Source organism: Tamandua tetradactyla, chromosome 17 (assembly GCF_023851605.1).
Source record: "Tamandua tetradactyla isolate mTamTet1 chromosome 17, mTamTet1.pri, whole genome shotgun sequence".
NCBI lineage: Eukaryota > Metazoa > Chordata > Mammalia > Pilosa > Myrmecophagidae > Tamandua > Tamandua tetradactyla.
In genome coordinates this window covers 46,724,616-46,746,847 of record NC_135343.1, presented here as the reverse complement: position 1 = coordinate 46,746,847, position 22,232 = coordinate 46,724,616, and the positions used below count along the sequence as shown (strand labels likewise).

Genomic DNA, 22,232 nt, shown 5'->3' with positions numbered 1-22,232 from the left:
ATGTTAAAATAAATTTAGTTTGGAATGCTAGTGATCAATGAAAGCGAGGGGTAAGGGGTGTGGTATGTAAAAATTTTTTTTTCTGTTTTTGTTTTATTTTTCTGTTGTCTTTTTATGTCTTTTTCTGAATTGATGCAAATGTGTGGGAAATGATCATGATGATGAATATGCAACTATGTGATGATATTGTGAATTGCTGAGTGCATGTGTTGGGAATGTTTGTGCTTCTTGTAATTTTTTTTTAATTAATAAAAAATGAAAAAAAACAAAAAACAAAAAAATAAAAAAGAGTAAATGGGATAATACATATAAAGTAAATGACAACCCTTACACTATAGTTCCCTCACAATCATAATATATACAAAACAACAAGGTATAGCGCCAGAAAAAAGACTGGAAAGAAATACAACAAAATGCTAGTGTTTCTGGATGGTGGGATTATGGCATTGAAATTTCATTTATATTTTGCCTATATTTTCCAAATTACTTCAACAATCAGAAGAAAAATGCTACATTTGATGTTCAGATACCTTGGGATCAGTTATGATCCTCTCTAATTTTTTCACATGCAATCTCCGGGGCAACTGTTTGAGACAGGAATCATTATCCCCATTTTCCAGATGAGAAACTAGGCCAAAGAGGTTAGGGGGTTGGCTTTAACCTTTGGTTCATAGCCGCTGTGGGACAGAACCAAGATCTATAGGCAGATTAAACTATCTCCAAAGCCAGGCTGTCCACGGGGATTCTGAGCCCTGGGACTCCGAGCCCAGGGCTCCCCCCACATTCTTCCCTACCCTTTTCTAATTGTAGCATTAAGGTGCAAAGCTGCCAGAATTGGGCCTGTGGTGGGTGTGTCCCTGTGGTCCCCCCTGCCTAGTGTATTGGTTTCCTTCATGTATATTCCTGGTGGAGAGACAGGCTAGGGGATGGGGATTTTGGCATGCTCCTCTCACAGTGTAGGATGTCAAGAACTACTTCTCCCCAAGAAGAAATAAATGTTTCCACTATAAAGATACCCAACAGAGCAACTAAAAACAGTAGCATAACTGCAGAAGCTTGGGAAAGGAAAATTGATGAGTGAGTTAAATCAGTATCTATCATAGAGGGAAGGCCAAACCTGATAAATCTAGACACAGCTGTGTAAGCGTTTCAGTGGAGATAGGGAGCTAACCACCAGGTCTGAAAACGCTAATGGCTACAAGTGCTTTTCATCACAAGCCCTTCTGTCCTATTTGGTTTTTTAAGACATGAGGGTGTGTATTACATTTTATTTCGAAATTAATTTTTAAAAGTACAGGCTCTGAAATTTTTTTTTTTTTTAAAAGGACAGGTCTGGGGTCAGCTGTGGGTTCAAATCTCGCTTTACCTGTTAAGGACCTTGGGCAAGTTACTTAACCTCTCTAAACTGCAATTTTTTTCTTCTGGAAAATAATAAAAACCATACCCACTCCGCAGGGTTGCCTTGGGATAAAATGAGGTAATGCATGTAAAGCATACAGTCCAGCGCTGGCCGAAATTCAGCATCTATAATTAGTAGCCATTGTTAACATTATTAATAATAAACCAAGCGTGCAGGTAAATACCCAGGGCTCGGCACATAGTAGGCACTTAATGGGTGGAACTAATTGTTTAACCCATCCCCCATTAGAGCCTATAATTTTTCCCAACCCGTGACGCAGGAGCCCGGCGCTCGGAACGAATACTTAAATATTAATGTGGTTACTCATTTATTCATCACTCGGCTCTCCGCCGCAGCGTCCGCGCAGGGCGGGCCCTGCTCTCCGGCCCCCCGCGCTGCTGCCTGGCGGTCTCGCGGCTCCCCTCCAGCACGCAGAGGATGGGGGCGGCGACCGCTCACCCGCTTCCAGGTCGCGGAGCCGTCACGTGGCAGAGCGGGAATCGCTTCTGGTTTAACGCGGGCATTTTCCCCGGCAGGTTGGGGTTGAGGGGGTGCAGCCAGGGCCCGAATCACCCCCACATGCCCAGGGCAAGGGAACGGACGTCCCGTTGGGGTGGGCCAGCCCGGCTTTAGGGCAGGTGGGCTTTCCGACGCGGGGACATTTTGAAGGAAGAATCGGGATTGGCCCAGAAGCGCGGAGTGGGCATTTCACACTGGGCTGAGGGCACCGCGCCCCACCCCAAGGCGAGACGAGGCGAGCGTACACTGGGAACCCTCAAATCCGCAAACCCGCGCCCGCCCGGGGACGGGGCGGGGCCAATGCGGGAGGCCCGCCCACTCCTCTGCAGAGGCCGCGAGCCCCGCCCCCGGACCGCCCCGCCCCCTCCCGCCTTGGGGCGGGTCTTGGGCGGGGCTCGACCCCGAGCGCGGCGGGCCGCGCCCCCGCAGCGCCTGCCGCACCGCTGCGCGGGTCTCGGGCCGCGGGGCGGGGCGCTGACGTCGCTGCGCGGCCGGCGGCCGGGGAGGCCCCGAGGCGGGGGTGCGGCGACCGGCTCGACCCAGCCCAGCCCGCAGCTGCGGCGGCCGGGCGTGCGGGGTGGCGGCGGCGGCGGCGGCGCTCGGAGCCGGCTCCTGACCACCCTCCGCCGCTGCCAAGTTACTCACTTGGGCCCCGCATCTGCGCCCGGTTCGGCCCGCCTTCGCCCGCCGCCGTTCCCCCAGACATGGCCCTGGTGCGGGACCTTGAGCCGGCGGCGGGGCCCGCCCGATGGCTGCCCACACACGTCCAAGTGACGGTGCTGCGGGCCCGCGGACTGCGGGGCAGGAGTTCAGGCGCGGGCAGCACCAGCGACGCGTACACCGTGATCCAGGTGGGCCGCGAGAAGTACAGCACGTCGGTGGTGGAGAAGACGCCCGGCTGCCCCGAGTGGCGCGAGGAGTGTTCCTTCGAGCTGCCGCCAGGCGCCCTGGACGGCCTGCTGCGGGCGCAGGAGGCCGACGCGGGCCCGGCGTCCTGGGCCGCTGGCCCCGCTGCCGCCTGCGAGCTGGTCCTCACCACCATGCACCGCTCACTCATCGGCGTCGACAAGTTCCTGGGCCAGGCCACCGTGGCGCTGGACGAGGTCTTCGGAGCAGGCCGCGCCCAGCACACGCAGTGAGTTGGGTGGGGGGCGGGGCGCGGGGATGGGTGCTGAGACGGTTAAAGGCCTAACCTTTAGGTAAAGAGGGGGCCTGGGTGGTGGTGCAGGACCCCGAACCTCGGCAGACACCGTGCGCCCCTGGCCTTGCGCTCAAGGGCGTAAACGGACAAGTTGGTTCTTAGCGTTTTGGGGCCCCCGTCTGGCTACCCGAACGTGTGCTGTGCTCAGCTTGGTTACTGGTGGACGTTTTGAAGGCCCTGGGGAGGTGTGGGTGTGGGCCAAGCCATGGGAGTAAATTGTCAAGTTTAAAAGTGGGGTTTAGGGGCTTTTGGGCTGTGGGAACCTCAAGAAGGAAATTCCTGAGGCCATTATTTGGGCCTCCAGGCCTCTCTCCCTCCCCTCGGCACTGTGCCTAGCCTGGGGGGAGGGAAGGAGGGAAGCTGCGGGCTTGTCCTCAAGGACTGCCTGAGCAGAGTCACCCCCACCAAGTCTAGAGGCTGCTGGGACTATCTGCCTCTTGCTTGCTTGCTTCTCCTGGAGGTGCCCTCGTGGACCCTGCCCCTCCAATTTTTGGTGTGAGGACAGAAAAACCTCCTGAGTGAAGAAAGGAAACTCTTTCGTCAGCCTTGAGGAGCCCTGCCAGAGGCAGGGGCATGGCTAAAGCACAATCCATTATCTTCTGGTCTTTTCCACCTAAAAGGGCCCCTGTTTTTTTTTGATCATTTATTTTGGCAGCGTTTAACCTTCTCTGTGCCGAGATCAGAGCTTCAGACTTGGAGCCCCATTTCCTGTTTTGGGCTTGGGCGGAATCTGGAAGCCAGTGTCCAGGGCTGACAACTTGCTGTGGATGCCTCAAGTGGCTAAAGGGGAGTGACAGCTTCCCTAGGCCCCGGGTTGGGCTGGGGATTTGGGCAGAGATGTGCTTCATTGGGGGGTGAGGGGGATGGAGGAGGTGCTGGAAAAGTTTGCCTGGGTGGAAAGGCATCTAACTGGGTAACTTCAGGAAGGCATACTGGGGGAGAAGGCTGAGCTTGATGCAGACCAGAATGAAACCAGGGTTTAGGTAGAAAAGACTCTAACCTTGAATATTTTTCAAAATGCGGGTAGGGAGGGATTTTTGGCAGTTTGCTTGGCATGATGGGCACAGGGCAGGTTCCTGGCACAGCTGTGACCTGACTTCGTCTCCCCCTCCCTGGACCTGCTCCCTTCCTTCCCTCATGACTTGCTGTTTGGTTGTTGGGCGTGGGATCATGTGGTATAGTTTGGCCCTTGTTTTGTTTTTTTTTTTCCTCCCCTTGTCGGTTTTCTCCCTCCTTCCTGGCTCACAGAGCCCAAGGGGATGGGTGTGGGGCTGAAAGGGCTCCCCTGGATCTCTTGACCTTTTCTTTTTCAGAAGAGGTTCCATTCCTCAAATTCACTCCACCCCATCCCCAGTCGTGGATGTGGACAGATGATGCTTCTGGTTCTCTCCCCTTCCCCAACAAGTCTAGGTTTGGGGGTCGGGGGAGCTTCTTTGAGGTCAGTGACTTTTTCAGTTCCTGCCCTTGCTTCCTATAGGCTTTTGGATCCTTTTTTGCTGAGCTGGCTGCTCTTGCAGGCCCATGTGGGCCTGTTTTCAGCCAAGGATAGTCCCTGTTGGAGAATTTGAATTGCCATGTCTTGATCTGAATGAGAGCCTTAATTTCTTTATGGAAGTCATCTTTTCTACAAGGATCTTTCAGCACTCACCTGACAGTGCTTTCCTCCTGATGCATTGTCCTGGATTATTTATAGAACCCGGAGAGGGCAGGAGAGGGGAGGGCCAATTGTGGGCAGAGGGAAAGGCTGTGAAATTGGCCCTCACCCCCAGTTTCCTGATGCAGAGTGAGGACTGCTTCCTGGGCTCTCTTCCCTACCTCCCACCTCCAGCTCCAGTGGCCACTAATGGAGGCATTTCCTGGAGCTCCCTGGCCTGCTTCACTCTACCTGCATAGGCTGCTGACACTACATCTTGCCCCCTGCAGGGAGGACAAGGCGCTGCCAGGGAAGACCGGGCACCCTCTCTTCAACTTTGGTTGCCTCTGTGGTGGAAAAGTACAGCATCCACTGCTGTACCTCCAGGATCCAGCTGTGGTGGTCTCAGGGAACCCTGTGCCACCAAAAAAGAACCTGATTGGGGAAGGCAGACTCATTACTAAGGTGGGAGAGGTTGTGGAGTTGCACAAACCTGCCACTTTGTGACAATTTAAACCCTTGGTACCTCAGTTTTGTCATCTGTAAAATGGGGATAATTACCACCGTGATGGGGTTGATGTGAAGGATCATGTTAAGAATGCAGGTGAAATAGCTAGGGCAGTCTGTGGGCATGAGGTGGCTTGTAACCAGCTGGGAAGTATGGGAGACGCCCTGGCCCTGGAAGAGCCTTTCCTGTGATGGGGGACAGTATAGAGCTTGGAGCCTGGGAAGGCCCCAGACCTGGGGTGGCAGGGCACAGCTGAGTGTGAGGATCCCGAGGAAGTGGGCTGGCCCTTGCCACCACCACCCCTCCTCTGGCAGGAGAACTGGGGCTGGGTTTGGGGGCCCCTGCAGCTCTGCAGCTGTCCACCGCTGGGCCTGGAGTGGCCCTGCCCTCTGGAGGAGGCAGGACAGCCTCGTGTTTAAGAACCCAGATACTGGTTTTTACTTCCAGTTCTGTCACTTACTAGCAGGCATGCTGTTTAACCTGTGTCCTCATTTCTAAAAAGGTCGTAATAATAAGAAACATCCAGTGAAATAAAACACTTCCAAAGGCTTCGTATAGTTCTGACACATGGCACGCTCTCACAACATTAGTGCCGGGGTCACTCTTAGGGCCCAGCTTTGTGGATGCTGGCAAGTGGGGCTCTGGCTACCTCAGAAGCCCCTGGAGGGCCGTGGTCAGTGGGGCACACTTAGAAGTGAGGGATTTCCTTGGAGGCTTCCGAATAATTGAAGAGGAAGTTCTCAAAACAAATACTAATATAGTAAATCAATAAACTCATTATAACCCTCTACCCCCCAGTAAAACCATATATGGGCCACCATGGTTCCTATGGATCTGGAAATCCTAAGAGATGCTTCTCCCTGATTTCCTTTCTGATTTTTACCTCCAGCCTCCTTGCTGCTCCCCAGTGGGGGCTCTGTGTCTGTACTCCTGATTCCAGAAAATGGGGTGTGGGGTGGTTAGTTCCCCCTGTTCCTCATGGGGTAGGGTGAGAGGCAGTGAGATGTGTCACTTGGGCATTTCTAGCTTTTAGCCCACCAGTGTGGGTTACACCCCATGGGTGAATGGCCCAGAACTTGTTGAGAGAGGTAGAAGCAGCAGCAAACATTTTTAGGGTAGCAAGATAGGGTGTCTGCCATGAGGCCATTTGGGTGGGGAGACTGTTCAGTGCCCTCCAAGAATGCTAGTCTCTGTGTTTGGAGGAGGGCAGGGCATAGCCCACCTCCTCCCTGACCCTGAAAGGGAGTAAAACTGTCCCTGCTGTGTGGCCTGGAGTGTGGAGGATGGAACCTTCATCCTGGGCCTGTTGGATTAATGGTTAGAGCTTGGCCCCTTGGGAAAGCCAAGGTTATGAGTTTGTTTGGGTTGGGACCAATTTGTCTTTTCTTCCTCGAAAAGAATAAAAGTGTTCTGACCCACAGACAGGCTGCTCATTGTCCCACTCCCACCCCAGGGGCTCTTTCGGCCCCTTGTCAGTCCTGTACCATTGGTTTTATGGGAGGGCTTCAGGGAAGCCTGTGGCTGGGGAGGACACAGGTCTGAATCAGAGCTTGGAGCTTTCTGTCTGGCTGGTCACAGTGGCCTGAGACCTCCTTGAAGGGTTTGGGGGGCATTGGAAGGCAGGGGCTGAAGGGAAAGTGCAGCCCATTGGCCAAAGGTTGGGGTAACATTTGAGGCTATCTACCCTCAGCCTCCAGATGCTCTGGCATTCTGGATGTGTGTGTGTGTGTGTGTGCGTGTGTGTGTCCGCGTGTGTGCATGACCTCACAGCCTTCCCTGCACTGGTTTCCATCGAGATGTGATCCCACCAGGGTCCCTGGCTTTGGCTTTTGCTCCAGCCCCAGACCTGGCATTGGACAGGCCTGTGGGGCTGTCAGAGAAGCGTGCTTTGGCCACTAGGGAAGGGTGTGGTTGTACTCAGAAGCCATTCATTAGGATGCAGGAGGCTCCTTCTCCCTTAGTTCTGGGGCAGTTTTTATTTGGGTTTGCTTGAGCTGCGTCTTGGCGGGGTGGGGGTGGGGGAGCGGGGAGGGGTAGGAAGTGACTCCTCCATTAGACTGGGTGGCTCCCCGTTGGCACAGCAGCATCCCCCTCCCTCTGCATCTGCCCCTGGCCCTGAGCCCAGGGCGGGAACCCCAGGAGCGTTGAGGGGCCTGTGATGCAGCCACACCTCTGCCCTGTTCCCCATTCCCTGTAGGCTGCGGGAACAGAAGGGGCACTGCTCAGCCTCCATCCCGGGTGACCTTGAGGGCTGTCCTTTCCATCTGCTGGAGCTGCCTGCTGTTACTGCAGCTGCCCTGCTGCGGTGACGCTTTTGTTTCTGCTAAATGAGTGGTCTTGGCCAGATGTTTCCCCTGCCCTTCCCACCTTGCTCTGGGACAGATAATTAACTCAATGACAGGCGCTCTGTTTGCATTGTGGGAATTTGTAATCTTTTTCTTTCCTTGCGCAGGGCCAGCGATCTGCAGAATCAGGCAGTCATGAAAAAGCTTTTCCCTTCCCCACGGCCAAGCAATAAAAATACCCAATGTGGGTCCTTATATGCATCTGACAGCCCCATCGGGGACGAGTCTGGTCACTTTGCTCTTGTTGAGCTGGTCAAGGACCCTGTAGGTTATTTCTTCCCCCAGGAATGAGCTGGGTGTAGAAGGCCCTGCCGGGCCTCAGTGTGACCAAAGGCTCTGCAAGTGGAGATCCCAGGAGGCAGCGCTTCACTAGAGAGGCTCGCTTGGAGGGGGAGTTGTCATAGGCCACCCTGACCTTTGCTTGGCCCCAAAAGGAAGCATAACCTTTAATCATGGAAGTCAGAACTAGAAAAGAGTTTAGATGTGGAAACTGAGGCTGATGAGGGGGGCTGACAGGCTCTCAGCCACTCAGCAAATTAAGGCAGGTGTGGCTCTGTCTGGTTCCTGTTAAGCCCTGTAGGATTTGGGGTAAAGAAGAGATGGTACATGGGGTCCTGTCTGCCTCCCAAGGTTTCTGTGGGAGTGCCTGTGAGGTTTTAGTGAGATGGGGCATGGTGGTGGGGCAACGGGGGGGGGCCTTGGAACAGACCTCCAAGGACAGTCTGATTTGAAGATATTTCTCAGGTACCTGCTGGGTAAAGGCATGACTGGGGCACAGGATAGGAGGAGGGGTTTAAAAGGTGGGGGTACATGGGCATCCCAGTCTGCATGCTCCAGAGGGTGTGGCCTTTTTGTTGGAGCACAGATGTGCACTCTACATCTGGAGGATGGAGTTTCACGGAGTGCTGTGCTCCGAGGCCCAGGTGGGGAGCCCTGGAGATGTCTGGGGCAGGCAGAGCCCCTGGGATCAGTGTTGGTCGGGGCAGGCCTCTTGGAGGGAGCCACATACACCAGAGACCATCAGGTTGGCCATCGGAGAGCCCTCTGCCATCCCAGCCTTCTCTGAATGTAGCATTCTGTTTTGGTGGATTATTAAACTCTTGCTTTTCGATCTAGTGTATCATTTATTAAGCCCTTTCTAGGTGCTGGCTGTCCTGAGGTCTTTACTTATGTTAGCCCTTGAGGTGTAGGTAATGTTATTGTGTTTAACAGATGAAGAAACTGAGGCACAGAGAGGTTAAGTGACTTTTCTAAAGGCACACAGTGGGTGATAGAGCCAGGATTTTAATTCAGGCAGTCTTCCTTCACACTGTGCCCTTGACTGCTCTGCTTTATTGCCCATTTCAGTTTTCTCTATCTATGTCCCCAACAATTCAGCCCTTCATGGGGCCAAGTCCTCAGCAGCTATCCTTCTGAGGCTTCCTCTCTCCTCCCCAGAGCACAGGTTGGGTTAGGCTTGAGGGCCCCTTGAGCAGATCCTGCCTCGCCTGTATGAGCCTTGATTTACTGGGGTAAGCAGGTTTGGTCAGCAGCTCTAAGCCAAGTTGTGTGTGTCTTAGGGTTGGGGTGTCACTGCCACCAGAATGTCCAAAGGGTGGGTTAGGTGGTAGGTGGTAGCAGCTAGAGTGGGGCGAGGCCTGGGAAGCTCTGCCTTGGCCGCAGGCACTCCGCATCCCTGGAGAGACTTATGCCCCTTGGGCTTGTACAGTGGAGCAGGGCTTAGGGGTGTTGGAAGATACACAGCTTCCTGCCTTTCCCAAGATATCACATGCTTATTTTACAGTGACAGATACTCCCAGCCACCCAGTTCCTCATCTGACAAGCAGTGCAGTCATTTGCTGCCTTTTTTTTTTTTCCCTTTGGTTCACTGTCCAGGAAGCAGTTACCGGGCAACCCTTGTGCCTAGGTCAGTGCTGTGGAGAAGCAGCAACAAAAAATGTATAGTCCTTTCCTTAGAAGGGTGGAAGTGTGTTAGAGACAAGGCTTAACCAGAAAGGAGAACTAAGCTACAAAGTGGCATATCAAAAGTGTGGAGAAGGAAAGGGGCTGAAGAAGGGGAACTCACTAGTGCTGGAGTGATCACGTGGGCTTCCTGAGGGAAGCGGGGCCTTGAATGACAGGTGAGGTGCTATGGGATTGGAGGGGGGTGAGTTCCAGGCAGGGAAGCTCTAGAAGGCCAGGTGAGTGTGGCGGGGCTTGGCCAGGACAGGGAGCAGAAGGGAGCCAAGCCAAACCTGGTTTCCTTTGTGCCTCACTCAGGAAAACAGCCTGACTTTCTTTTCTTCTTTAAATGTAAATTTTATTTATTTTTGAGTCGATCAGCCGGCTCAAAATTCTACAGGTATAGAAGGGTACACAGTAAAAAAGCTCTCTTTCCCCGACCTCAGTAACCCAGCTCCTCTCCACAGAGGGAACCAACATTTCCAGTTCTGTGCTGCCTTCCAAAGTTACTTAGTGTGTTTACAAGCAAATGCCCTCAGTATTTTCTTCACCCCTCCCTTTTTCTCAACATTCTCAACTCACAGTTCCGTACCTAATGACCCGCGCAGCCTCCCCTCCGGGGATATTTAGTGTTCATCTCCACGAGATGTGGGACCTGAACGGGGACGCAGGCAGGGGGACAGGCGCTCCAGAGTTTTGTGCCCCGAGCTCCAAGGCTCCTGTTTGGGGGTGACCATGGGGTAAGCAGCAGATTGGGGAGGGGGGCACATGGTTAATTAGAATTTCTATCCTCCTTATTCCCCCTCATCCTGAAGACCCCCAGGGAGAGGTCATCACCATCTGGTCCTGGGCTACCTGGCTACCCCGGAGCTGACGTGACAGCCAGTGCAAGCCCCTCAGCAGACGATAAACCCAAATCTACATATGTGGTGTCGCCTGCTTTTCAGTGCTTTCCTGGCATTACCTCATTTCGTTTTTCCCTGAGGGCAGGCAGGGTGACCCCCATTTTTACAGATGTGGAAACAGAGGTCACAGGAGGTGGAACGACCCGTCACACGGCTGGTAAGTGGCAGCCAAACATCTGACCTTCAAGCCCAGTGCTCCCCGTGCCCCCCCCCCCCCCCAAGCACTGTGCTGTCGGCTGCACATACTTTCTGTTACCCTCTGTCTCTGGGCATTTTTATAGCTTTTCCTCACTTGGGCGGGCCGCGGGCCCCTGGCCACTTCTTAGGCAAACTGGAGGTGGCGGACCTTTGGAGCCTGTAGCCGTCGGAGGGAGGGGGGTGAGCTGGGAGGTTTGTGTCCAGGGGGCAAAGAGGCCGGACACTGCTGGGGCCCAAGGAGAACAGGGTGAGCCCTCTCCACGGATTGCTGGTGCCAGGCACTGTGCCAGAGGTGATAAGAATCATGTTTCGGGGCTAATAAAAGGCAATATCCTGTCCTACGATTGCATCTGGTCTGCGCTTCTGCAGATACCAAACCAAAGGGTGGGTTGGGAGGTGGGTGTCGGGAGCTGGAGGAGGTTGGCGTGAGGCCCACACATCTCCTGTCCAGCGGCCCATGGAGGGGGGACTGCGTGGGCGGGGGGTGTGGAGAGGCAGGAGGGCATGCGATAAACATGTTTTTCCACTTGTTTCCCCAAACTCTGAATAAGTTTTGGCACTTCTCCCTGCTTCTGCTTGGCTTATCCTGTAGGATGTAACTGTCGTGTGTCAACTTGGTCAGGTTATGGTGTCCAGTCGTTAGGTCAAGCAAACACTGGCCTGATTGTTAATGTGAGAGTAATTCGTGGATTTAATCCATCAGTCAGTTGGTTGCCTCTGTGGCTAATTACATTTGCCATCCACAAAGGAGCTGGTCTCCAGCAAAAAGAAAAGGCACATCCCATCAGTTGAAGGCCTTAAACAGAGAGTTGATGATTTCGGCAGTCAGTAAGAATTTCTGTCCCTACTTCAGCCAGCCAGCTTCTCCTGGGGGATTCATTAAGACCTTCATCGGCATTCCCAACCTGTAGCCTGCCCTACAGAATTTGGACCTGCCCATTCCCCACATGGGATCCTGTGAGCCAATTCCAATAAGTCTCATAATATTTACATACATGCATATCTATATATCTGAATAGCTTTATATATCCTGTTGGTTCTATTTTCCTGAAGAACCCTGGCCAGGACATGGCATTTTAGCAGTGTTCCCTTAATTTGTTCAGCTTAGTTTTGGGACTAAAACCAAGCCCTGACAATGTCATCTCATTTTCAGCAGGTGTCAGGTATTCTGTGCATTGGGCCTTTTCCCATTGCTCATTGCTGCTGTCCTAGTTACACATTTAAAGTTGGTTTTTTTTTTTACCTTTGCCCTGAACTGCTACTGTATTTATAAACCAGAATGCTAGCTTATTAATTTATGAGAAATAAAACTGCTACGTGGTGGTTCTAAGTGTATTTGTTTTCTTGAATTATAAAAACAAACAAACAAACAAAACCTGCTGCAGCATAGATAGTTGCTTAGCTTTGTGTGGCAGTGGGACTCACCTTGGGCTGCGTCAGCTGCAGGCTGGTTTTCCCCACTCACTTCTCTGCTGCACCTTCTCCCTGCTGCTCAGGGCTCTTCCCGTGGCCCCTGTCATGCTCTCCAGGCTCCAGCATACAGTTACAGTTCCTTAGGGTGATGTTTGGGGCGGTCTCCCATCTGCAGTGAAGCCCCTTTTGGCTCTTCTTCCCATGTCCAGCCCTGAGCAGCTGTATGGTCTCGTCCTTCCACCTGGAATGTCTCTCCCCCCAGCCCTTGCCTCTTTTCTACCTGTTGTTTAGGGCCCTGTAGAAATGCCAGGTTCTGCACCCTTCTGAAATCGTCTTACGGCTCCTCTTTAACCCTCACGAGCACTTCACTTGTGCATTTTTGATGGTGTTGCTTCCCCTTTCCCTTAGTTTATGTGACCAAATTATTTCCCTACCAAGGACGGCTGCTCCTCAGGGACACTCTCTTTTTTGTTCTGAGTAGGTGGGAAATGTTTGAATGGAAGTGGCTGAGGCCACCTCTGTTTGGGTGGGACCTCACTGGCCAGTTCCCTGTGCCTTGGAGGGGGACAGTGCTGGTGGCATGGGTGTCGGGCTCCCATGTGCCAGGCCCTGTGCTGGGCTGTGTGTGGAGCAGGAAGGGGCAGGTGAGCTCACAGGCTAGCACAAGGCTAAGAGGCAAGACCAGTCATAGGCTCAGTCATAGGACTCCCAGGGAAATGTTGCACCCTGGCCTTAGGCTAACTCATTGACCTCTGTAGGTTCTAACATCAACTCACTGTTAGTCCCAAGTGCAACCATCTCCAGCAGATTTGGGGACTTTTAAGTAAGCAGAACCATAACACCATACCACATACATGCAAACACACACACACTCAATGACAGTTCCTCAGTAGTCACCCAGTCCCCAGTCCATATTCACATTTCCTGGATTATCTCAAAAAATACCTCTTCGTGGGTGGATTGAGTCCGGATCCAGGTGGGACCCATGTACTGCCTTGATTGCCTTGTCTTTTCAGGTGTTCTCAGTATAAAAGTTACCTTGTTTGTTTGCGGCCATTACCTGGTGGAGGAGCCAGGTCACTTCCCCTTGAGATTGCCCCACACTTTGGTTCTTCAGGAAACAGCTGATTGCTTCTTCAGGATGCTCCTCCACCTGATTCTCCACTCCGAGTTCTGGGTGCTACACCTGGAAGGTCCGTTTCCCAGGCTGGCTCCGTTTGGGCCTTTGTCCCGGCCTCACCACCTTTCTCACCTCCAGAGAAGCCAAGATGAAGCAGTGGGTTCCAGATTTTCCACTTGGCCCATCCATTTTGATGCCTTTCCCTCGGTGGCTTTAAGTATCCATTGATGATGGCTGCTTAGCTCTCCAGCTCTGCCTGCTCTTCTATATCTGTCAGCTGGAATCTCACTTGACTGAGGACCTTTCCCTAACTGTTTAGTCCCTCTTCAGTAGGAATGGCAAGATGGCTTTGTTTGCACAGGAATGGCAGGGCAAAAGCCTAATTCTCTGCCACTGTTTTTCAACGTGGTGAGGACTTTCAAATGAAAAACCCAGTACCCCATGATGCAGTATGTGGCCCTGGTCATTCACCTGGCATCTCTCTAAAGCTGCAGGCCCCCGAGAACAAATGATGTAATCTGTACAGTGTCACCTGAAATAGCCCATTGCTGACCTGGAGTAGAAATTCAGGGCAGGCAGTGTTGTGGGGAGATATTTTGGTATTTTCTCTTATGCTTTTCCCTAACATCCTTTTTAGTTATGTGTCTTCTCTGCTCTGGAGCCCTGCAGTTCCCCCTTTGTGCTCATCTCTAAGGAAGCCAGCGGAGAGGGGAGTGGGGACAGAGCTGGAGCAGCATCTGTTTCTCCTTTTTCTGTCGGCACCTCACTTTCCATCCTAGAAAACTCTCCTAAATTCTACTTTGGGGGTGGGGGGCGAGGCACAGTTTTCTTTACAAAGAGCTTCACGGCTTCCTTTGCCTCAGGGAGTGGGGTTTGGTTCTTACAGCCATCAGCTTTGCAGGCCCCTCGTCCCCAGCATGGTGGCAGCTGTCCGGTAGCCGGAGCTAAGGCCCATCTTTGAAGAAGCCAGGGCGCTGGCGAGGCCAGGGAGAGAAGCTCTAGATCTGGTGGGGTGCAGCCCTAGCAGGTGAGGCTCAGGTGAGGACCAGCCTGAGGGAGCTGTCGATTGTGGTGTTGGAGGCACGATCAGAGCGAGCTCCAGGGACAGCCTGCCCCAGCCAGTTTCCCTGGAGTCATACTGGCATGAAGGGTATTTGAGGTGAGTGTGAGCACTGTGGCGTGACGCCGGGGAGGCCGAGGGCCTTCGGCCAGCTTCTTGACCTTTGCCAGGCGCCTTGTGTGCCCCTGAGTGGGAAATGGGGAGCAGTGCCTCTTCCCTGCTGTGAGATCTTCATCTAGGGCCGTTTATGGGGATGGGGAGGGAAGACCTGCCCTTCGGCTGAACTCATGCCCTCCCTACTCTGGAGCAGGTGCTCTTGGCCCCTCCTATGCTGTGGAACCCTTAGTGTCTGGCAGAGCCTGGGGACCCTTTTCAGAGGGAGGTTTTTTTAGTATATAGATTATAAAGGGGACAACCAGCGATACAGAAGTACAGTTATCAGTATGGGAAAATAATATATATAGGGTTTATTTGGCATCAAATAATGCAATCTCGGCGTAAACTAATACAAATTTCAAAGTAGTGATAAACACGAATAGTGTTTTGTACATCTGCAGCAGCTATACTGAAACATGAAAATACCTGATTTTTCTTGGTGTGTATATTTATAATTAAAAAAAATGCTAAATTTCAGTTGAAGATGGGTGAAAATAATGAGGCAGTTTTTCTCCCATGTAACAGACTCCCTGCTCTAGAGAAATAAGCGGGTGACTTTGTATTCCTTGGTCGGAAAGAGGGGGTTTCTGGGCATGTATGTATGTGTGTGTGTGTGTGTGTGTGTGTGTGTGTGTGTGTATGCTGTGTTTGCAAAAGGGAGGCCTTCTAAGTGCAGTGAACAAGGGCACGGGCTCTGGAAGCAGGGAGCCTGAGTTAAAACCCTGGCTCACCTACTTAGTAAAAGCAAGTAATCCAGCAGTGAACCTCTCTGGGCCTCAGTGTCTGCATCTGCAAAATACTAAAAGTCGATGCTTGTCTGGGTTTCCTGTGTGCCAGGTCTTGGTCTAAGAGCTCCACTTGCAGTTCGTTTAATCCTCATAGTGGTGTTGTGAGGTGAGGGGCTTCTGTTACACCATCTGTCTGTGAGATGGGGAAACCGAGGCACAGAGATATTAAGTGACCTGCCCAAGGTCACACAGCCAGTAAGTGGTAGGGCAGGTCTTAATCCCAGGCATCCTCGAGTGGGGGAGTAGGGGCTGGCAGGGGAGGAGGCTGAGGGCCGAGTCCCAAGTCCGCACTGGCTCTGCTGGACTTTGCCAGGTGGCCGGACCTAGGGAGAGGCACAGAGGCTGAGCAGGGGCCCTTTGAGGCCTTCCCACAGTTCTGCCCTCCCAGGAGCTCCGGATCCTGTTGGCTGTTGGAGGCTGACAAGGTTTTAATGGGAGGGAGCAGGACAACCCTGAGGTTTCTGGGGGACCTCTCCTGGGTTGTGCCAACCCTTGGAAGGGGGTTCTGGCCTTTACATCCCATCTCTCTGCATCCTAAGGAATCTGATGTGTCTTAGTCTTGTCCAGCCTCTGTCCTCTCAGGGTGTAGTACTTGCATTCTGCGTCTGAGACATGCTAAACTGTAAAGGTTGAGGGCACGGGCTTGGAGTTAGGGTTGCTTACTAGCTGTGTCTCCTCTGGCAAGTTAACAAGACTTAGTCTCCTCATCTGCAAAATGGGAACAGTGTGTCCCACCTCCTGGGCCGTGTGGGTCCACAGAGGTGCAGATCCTGGCACGTGGGAGCGAGACTCAGTGAGGTTAAGTGCTGCTTGCTCTCTGGCTGTGTCGAGTCTGTCTCCCGCTCCGCAGCCGGGATATCCCCTGGGAGCTGGTTAGAAATGGAGCTTCTCAGGCCCCGTCCACACTTGCTGAGTCAGAATCTGCATTTTTAGCAGGACCCAGGTGCTTCTTTTGCTTTGCAGTTTGAGGAGCAGCAGCATCGAGAGCTGTGTGCACTGCTTCAGGTGCGGGGATCCTTCTCTTACTGTTCCCTTCCTGGTTGCACCCATCATCTCCCTGCTGCAGGGGCCCCTGGGACAGGTCCCCACGCATCGTCCTCTTTATCAGAACTTGTGCCCCTGAGCATGTGCTGCCTGGCCCCGCTCCGGCCACGGTATTTAGTGCCTGCAGTGAGGCTGTGCGGGCTGGGGGCTGGGGATTCACGTGTGCTCGGCGCAGAGGAGTCCAGGCTCTGAGAACCGGTTGGGTGTCTGGGGACCTGTATTGGGGCCCAAATCACCATCCTTCCTCCTGCCCTGGTGAGAGTGCTGCTTCAGGAGTGGTTTTGTGGAGGGGAGGCCTTGCTCTTTATTTACAGAAAGTGCTTTAATGATACCTGCAGCTGCTTGGTGAGTGGGTTCCTCTGGCAGGAAGGTGTGAAGAGAAACAGCCTCCCTGGTGGGGGGGGGGGGTGTGAGCATGTCTAGGTGTCTAGGGTAGCGCCTCTCAGGAGAAGCAGGTCCTTGGGACTTGGGAGGCACGCCTTAGCTTGGCTGGAGAGAGACACAGGTTTCTCCCTCGGTGCTGCTCAGGTGTCCTTGCGAATGAGGGTGAGTCCAGGGGGAGGTGATGTGGAGCAGGTGGGGAACAGTCCCACTGTGGTTCCCACAGGTGGTCGGGGTGAATTCAGTCACCGGAGGAGGGTCCCTTACCTCTACCGCCTCCCCCATATAAATCCCCTGGCCTGAACCGTGTAACTCAGTACGCTTGTCATGGGGCCGTGGTATTGGTATATATCAAAATCCAATGCTGATGCTTGGCCAGGCGTGGGTGCCCAGCTGTGGCGCTCTGAGGGCGAGCCTTCCATCTAGTGAGCTGTCATCTAGTTGGGGGGAGGGAGGGGGCAGTAACTTCGAATCTGAAGGCAAGGCAGGGCGGCTTGCTCCTCCCATGGCACCTCCCATGGCCAGGCACGGTGCTTGGAGTTGGGGGATCATGAGCAACAGGACTCCAGGGGCTCCCAGCCGTGAGAGAGAATGATGGATCTAATGGGGGTGGCAGTTGGTCCCACACTGTCCTCTTGGCAGCCCCGAGAGGGCTGCTACCCTCCTCTTGGTAGCATTGCCCCCTGCTCAGTGGTGGGGCCAGATGTGAGCTCGGCCTGCTGCATCCAATGTGCCCAGCTGCCACCTGCAGCCCAGGAGAAGCGCTGAAATCAGGGGGTAGGCAGAGCAGTGGGGAACAGAAGAGAGAGCACAGGGAACCAATTGCTGAGGGTTTAACTCCTCAAGTTGATTGTGCTGTGTGCTATTTACTTTGGAGTCGCGTGCCCTGAGAGATAGTGAATATCCACAGGACACTCAGTCCAGTTAGGAAGTCAGAGGACAGCCAGGAAATGGCAGTACCAGGTGGTTAGAGACAGAATGCTGGCCAGGGCAGGCCACAGACTGAGTTTGGTTCAGAGTATGTATGCTTTGGTGGGAAAGAGGAGGTATGGGTGGCCGCTGCTGAGAAGGCTTTCTAGAGGAGGTAGGACTCGAACAGGGTTACAGAATCCTGGCCTGATGCCTGGATCTGCTTCCCATTCCTTCTGGGAGCCTCAGTCTCCAGAGATGAGATGTTCAGAGCCTGTTTGCTCTTGAGTCTTCTGTGTGTGGGGCTCTGAAAGAGACCCTCTCTGTTTGTCTCAGTAGTGCTCATGGCTTCCTAGCTTCCTAGCTATAGTGCCTGATAGGAACTGGGGGCTTTCTGGGTATCATCTGGACCAGGCAGGAAGCAGGAGTAGCTGGTGGGGGAAGGAGGATGTGGTCTCACCCTGCTGTGTGTGCCACCTGCTCCTGGGAGAAGGCCTGCTCTGGCCAAGTCCCGGGGGCAGCCCCGGGTCCTGGCAGGGTCCAGTTCAGCCCTTCCTTGGATGTGGACAGAGAGAAGTCAGGTGAGATGGTGGGGAGGGAGGTGTGTGACAGCCGCTGGGAGTCCAGAGGCAGGTCCTGGTCATTCTCAGCCTCACTCTGCTCTGGGTTGGGGAGTCTCAGAAAATGTCCCACCTGGCCACCCTGAAAAGCTGATCCAGAGAAAAACCCAAATCCCCCAAAGAAAGAGCATGGAAGAGGATGTGACCAAAATGGGGGAGGGGCTCTGGAAGGCTGGGGACAAGACCCTTTGGGTGGAGGACCCCAGATTCTGGGCTAGTGGTGCATCCCCTGTCCACTGAGGGGGGTGGCCGGGGGAGACAGGTCCATTCTGGGGCTCAAGAAGCTGAGATGAGGTTGGAAGGGGGCATTTTTCTTTGATCTCTTTCTCCTGTTACTCGAGTAATGCATTCTCCTTATGAAAAATTCACGCAGGACAAAAATAGACTGTGCAGGAAGTGATATTTCCCTGAAGCTTCACAGCCTGGAGATAACCACCTGTGACCATGGGGTCTCCACACCCCAGCAGAGGACGTCTGTGCTGGCTGATTCCAGTGACTGGTTGTGGGTTGTTTGGTCTGGAGCTGGAATCCAGAGACTTGTCTTTCTCCCCTGCTCTCAGGATCTCCCTGTCCTGAGGTCTTCCCCAGGTTGGGGGAAAGTGACTGGAGTTTGGGCTTTAAAGAGTGAAAGAATCAGGCCCAGCCTGGGTTTTGGGTTGAGGAAGTTGGAGTGTAGGCGGTTGAGGGCCGCTGGGTGGCCTTTCTATTTGGTTTCCCTTCTTGCCTGTATAGATGTCTTTCGTTCTCTCTTTCTCTGTCTCTCTCTGCCCTGCTTCCCCACCCCCGCCTCTCCCCCCGCTGCCCGCCCACCTCACTTTCCTCCCCACCCCGCCTCTTAGGCGAGAGCAAGCTCGGGTGTGGGCATGCCTGTCCTTTGACCTTCGCCTTCCGCCCTCTCTGCTTTCCCATCTGTCCGACCCGGCCTTTTGAGGGGTGGTGGGCTCAGGTCTGGGAGCAAAAACCAGTACCCGGGCTCACTCTGGTCAGGTCATCGCGTGGGTCTCCAAGGAAGGGTTGGGTGTGCAGCCCATTGGGAGCCCACAGCGTTCAGTCATGGTGGACTCTTCCAAAGGGATGCAGTCAGAGGCACCCCGGGGCCTGGAATCTTTATTTTATTTTTAAAATGCATTTTAATTAATTTTATGTTTTAAATTAAATTAAATTTTGTTTTATTTTAAAAAAAGCAAATAACCAACCAAGCCCTTGTGGTGACTCAGTTGTGGACATTTGGACGTGTAAGAGGACTTTGCATTTCAAGGATTTCCCCAACACCATAATGCCCACCAGGGCTCAGGGATGCTGTGGGGTGGGAGGGTCCCAGGTGGGGGGTGACCTCTTAACGCTGACTGGGCGTGCGTGTGGTGTGCGTGCCTGTGTGTACATGGTGAGTGTGTGTGCACGCATGCTAGTATAACACAGAACTTGAGCCCTCTAATGACCAATCTTAAGGCAGGGAGGGAAAGCCCCCTCATTCTTCAGTTTCCCCTTCCCTGGCAGAGAGGCCTCCCTGCGTGTTCTCGCGGTGGCGCCTGGGGAGCAGACCCACCTGGTACCAGGGACTTTTCCCTCTGTGTCCCACAGGGTGGCCAGCCTCCCTGGGGAAGACAGCAGCAGCAGACTTGTGTGGGGCTAGAGGAGCAGTGAGGGCTCGGGATGAATATACGAGCAGGGTCAGAATACTTGGGATTGAAGGTGTGTGCCCTTGGGCAAATGCCTAAACTCTGCGCTTCCTCCTCTGCCCTCAGGTCCCTCTTCCGGGTCTTTTAGGGCCGAGGGAGGTGGCTTCACTTAGAGCTTTACTGGCCATCCACGCACAGCTTCAAGACTTAAACCCAAAGCATCTCTCCCCTCCCCTCTCCCACCCTCCCACCCCCAACGCCTGTCCTGCTTCCCAGGGCAGCCACTTACAACTCATTTAGCTGTTCTTTCTCATATTTACTCCATGTTTCTAAATAATTTGCCATTATTTTTACATATATCAAATTTAGACTTTATCTGCTGGTTTATGGTTGATGTGGATTTACCTTTTACCCAGTCCTCCTGCTTCTCCTTCTAACTTCTCCTAAAGTTGTATGAGAATTTCAGGCTGTGTAGTTAGGTTCAGGTGTCAACTCAGCCAGGTGATGGTGCCCAGTTTTTCTGTTGCTGTGGACTTAAACCATGAGCATGTGAAACTCATCTATAGCTGCCAAGGGGAGTGCCTTCTGCAGTGAGTGAGGCTTAAAAGGTGGAGTAATAAGAGGAGCTCAGAGCAACTCAGACCCAGACATTTGGGGTTGCAGAAAGGAACTACCCCTGGAAAGCTGTCTGGAAACCAGAAGCTGGGAGGGAAGGCCAACAGATGTCACCGTGTGCCTTCCCATGTGACAGAAAAAGCCAGAGGAAGGCCAGCTGCCTTTCTTCCAAAGAACTGTAAATTTGTAACTAAATGAATCCCCTTTATAAAAGCCAGTCAATCTCTGGTGTAGTGCATTCTGGTAGCTTTAGCAAACTAAAATACAGGCTGATGGGAATTCAAAGATTTGTATCATGTATGTGTAAATATTGGTTGTTACAAAGCCTGATAGGATAGCATTAATTCCTTGCCTATACAATTTTTTGTTGTTTTGCTTGGAGTTAATAGTAGTCATTTTTTCATTTGCTCACTTTTCCTTGTACCTCCCTCTAGTTCTTCTTATATTCTTTAGTAGTCTTTCAACATTGTTTTCATCATGATCAAAATATATCAATAATTATGAGTTAGATTTGTTTCTGAAAACTTTTCTCCTGGGCCTTGTCCTGCTCCCATCTGCACTGCAGAGCTGTCATTGTGTCTGGATTCCTGTGGCCAGTTTTTCTTACTTAGTCTTGATGATTCTCTCTTTTTGATAGAGAATATCATCTAGTAATTTCTGAGAAGGATCCATGAAAGCTAAATTTTTGAGACTTTGCATGTCTAAAAATGGGTTGATTCCCCCTTCATGTCCAGTTGGCTGAGTATAGCATTCTGGATTGGAAAGTTTTTCCTTCAGAGTTGTTTTTATTTTTTTGGCTTTTATAAAGGGAATTTATTAAGTTATGAGTTTATAGTTCTAAGGCTGTAAAAGTGTCCAAACTAAGGCATCCATATAAAGATAACCTTGACTCAGGAAAGAGCTGTTGATATTCAGGGTTTCGCTGTCATCTAGGAATGCATATGGGATGTCTGCTAGCTTTCTCTCTCAGCTTCAATTTTCAAAAGGCTTCCCCCAAGGGTATTTTCTTTCTGCATCTCCAAACCTCTCTGTTTGTGTCAGCTGTGAAGTTTTTTCCAAAATGGTCCCCTCTTAAAGGACTCCAGTAAGCCACCTACCTTGAATGGGTGTAGATACATCTCCATGGAAAACACCAGTTCAGCAAGTCCCACCCACCATTGGGTGGGTCACATCTCATGGAACCAACTTAATAAAAAAGATCCCACCCAAAATTTTTGAATCAGGATTAAAGAACATGGATTTTCTGAGGTGTACAGCAGTTTCAAACTGGCATGTTCTACTCTCTAGTTCCTCCCACCCCAAGACATGTTCTTTCCATAGGCAAGATACGTTCATTCCATTACAGTATCACAAAAGCCTTAAACCATTTCAGTAACAATACAAATGTAATTCAAAGTCAGAAAAAGTACAAAGTCTCATCAAAGTCAGTTCGGGCATGGTCTGTCCTAAGGCAAAATTATCCACTGACTGTGGAGATGTGAAGACTCACAACAGGTTACCTGCTGCCAGTATACAAAGGGGAGTGGGTGCGAGGATAGTTCAGTGGTAGAATTCTTGCCTGCCATATGGGAGACCCAGGTTCGAGTCCCAGCCTGTGCGCTTCCCAAACAAACAAAAGAAGTCAACAGAACAAACAAACAAAAATTCAACAAATGGTGCTGCAATAATGGGATACTCACATGGAAAAAGAATGAAATGTGACTCCGCCATACAGCATACAAATATATATATATTTGCACAAAGGAGGTCTGTCATAGAATAAATGTTCCCACTGCCTAGGGTGAAATTGGAAGGAGTACAGGGGTCATCGGACCCAAACAGTTCAAAAAACCTGCTGGGAAAACGCCATCAGATTTCA

General features: G+C 52.2%; 1 protein-coding gene across 3 annotated transcripts in view; it reads left to right on the top strand.

Annotated features, from left to right (window-relative positions):
• Positions 1-2,482: 2,482 nt before the first annotated feature.
• RAB11FIP5 (RAB11 family interacting protein 5) overlaps positions 2,483-22,232 on the top strand; it is a 38,081-nt gene continuing 18,331 nt past the window's right edge. For all 3 annotated transcript variants that reach the window (XM_077134565.1, XM_077134564.1, XM_077134563.1), the window contains exon 1: positions 2,483-3,053. In XM_077134565.1, the coding sequence (XP_076990680.1) occupies positions 2,623-3,053 (431 nt within the window). In that variant the 5' untranslated portion in view covers positions 2,483-2,622. The remainder of the gene's footprint in view (positions 3,054-22,232) is intronic.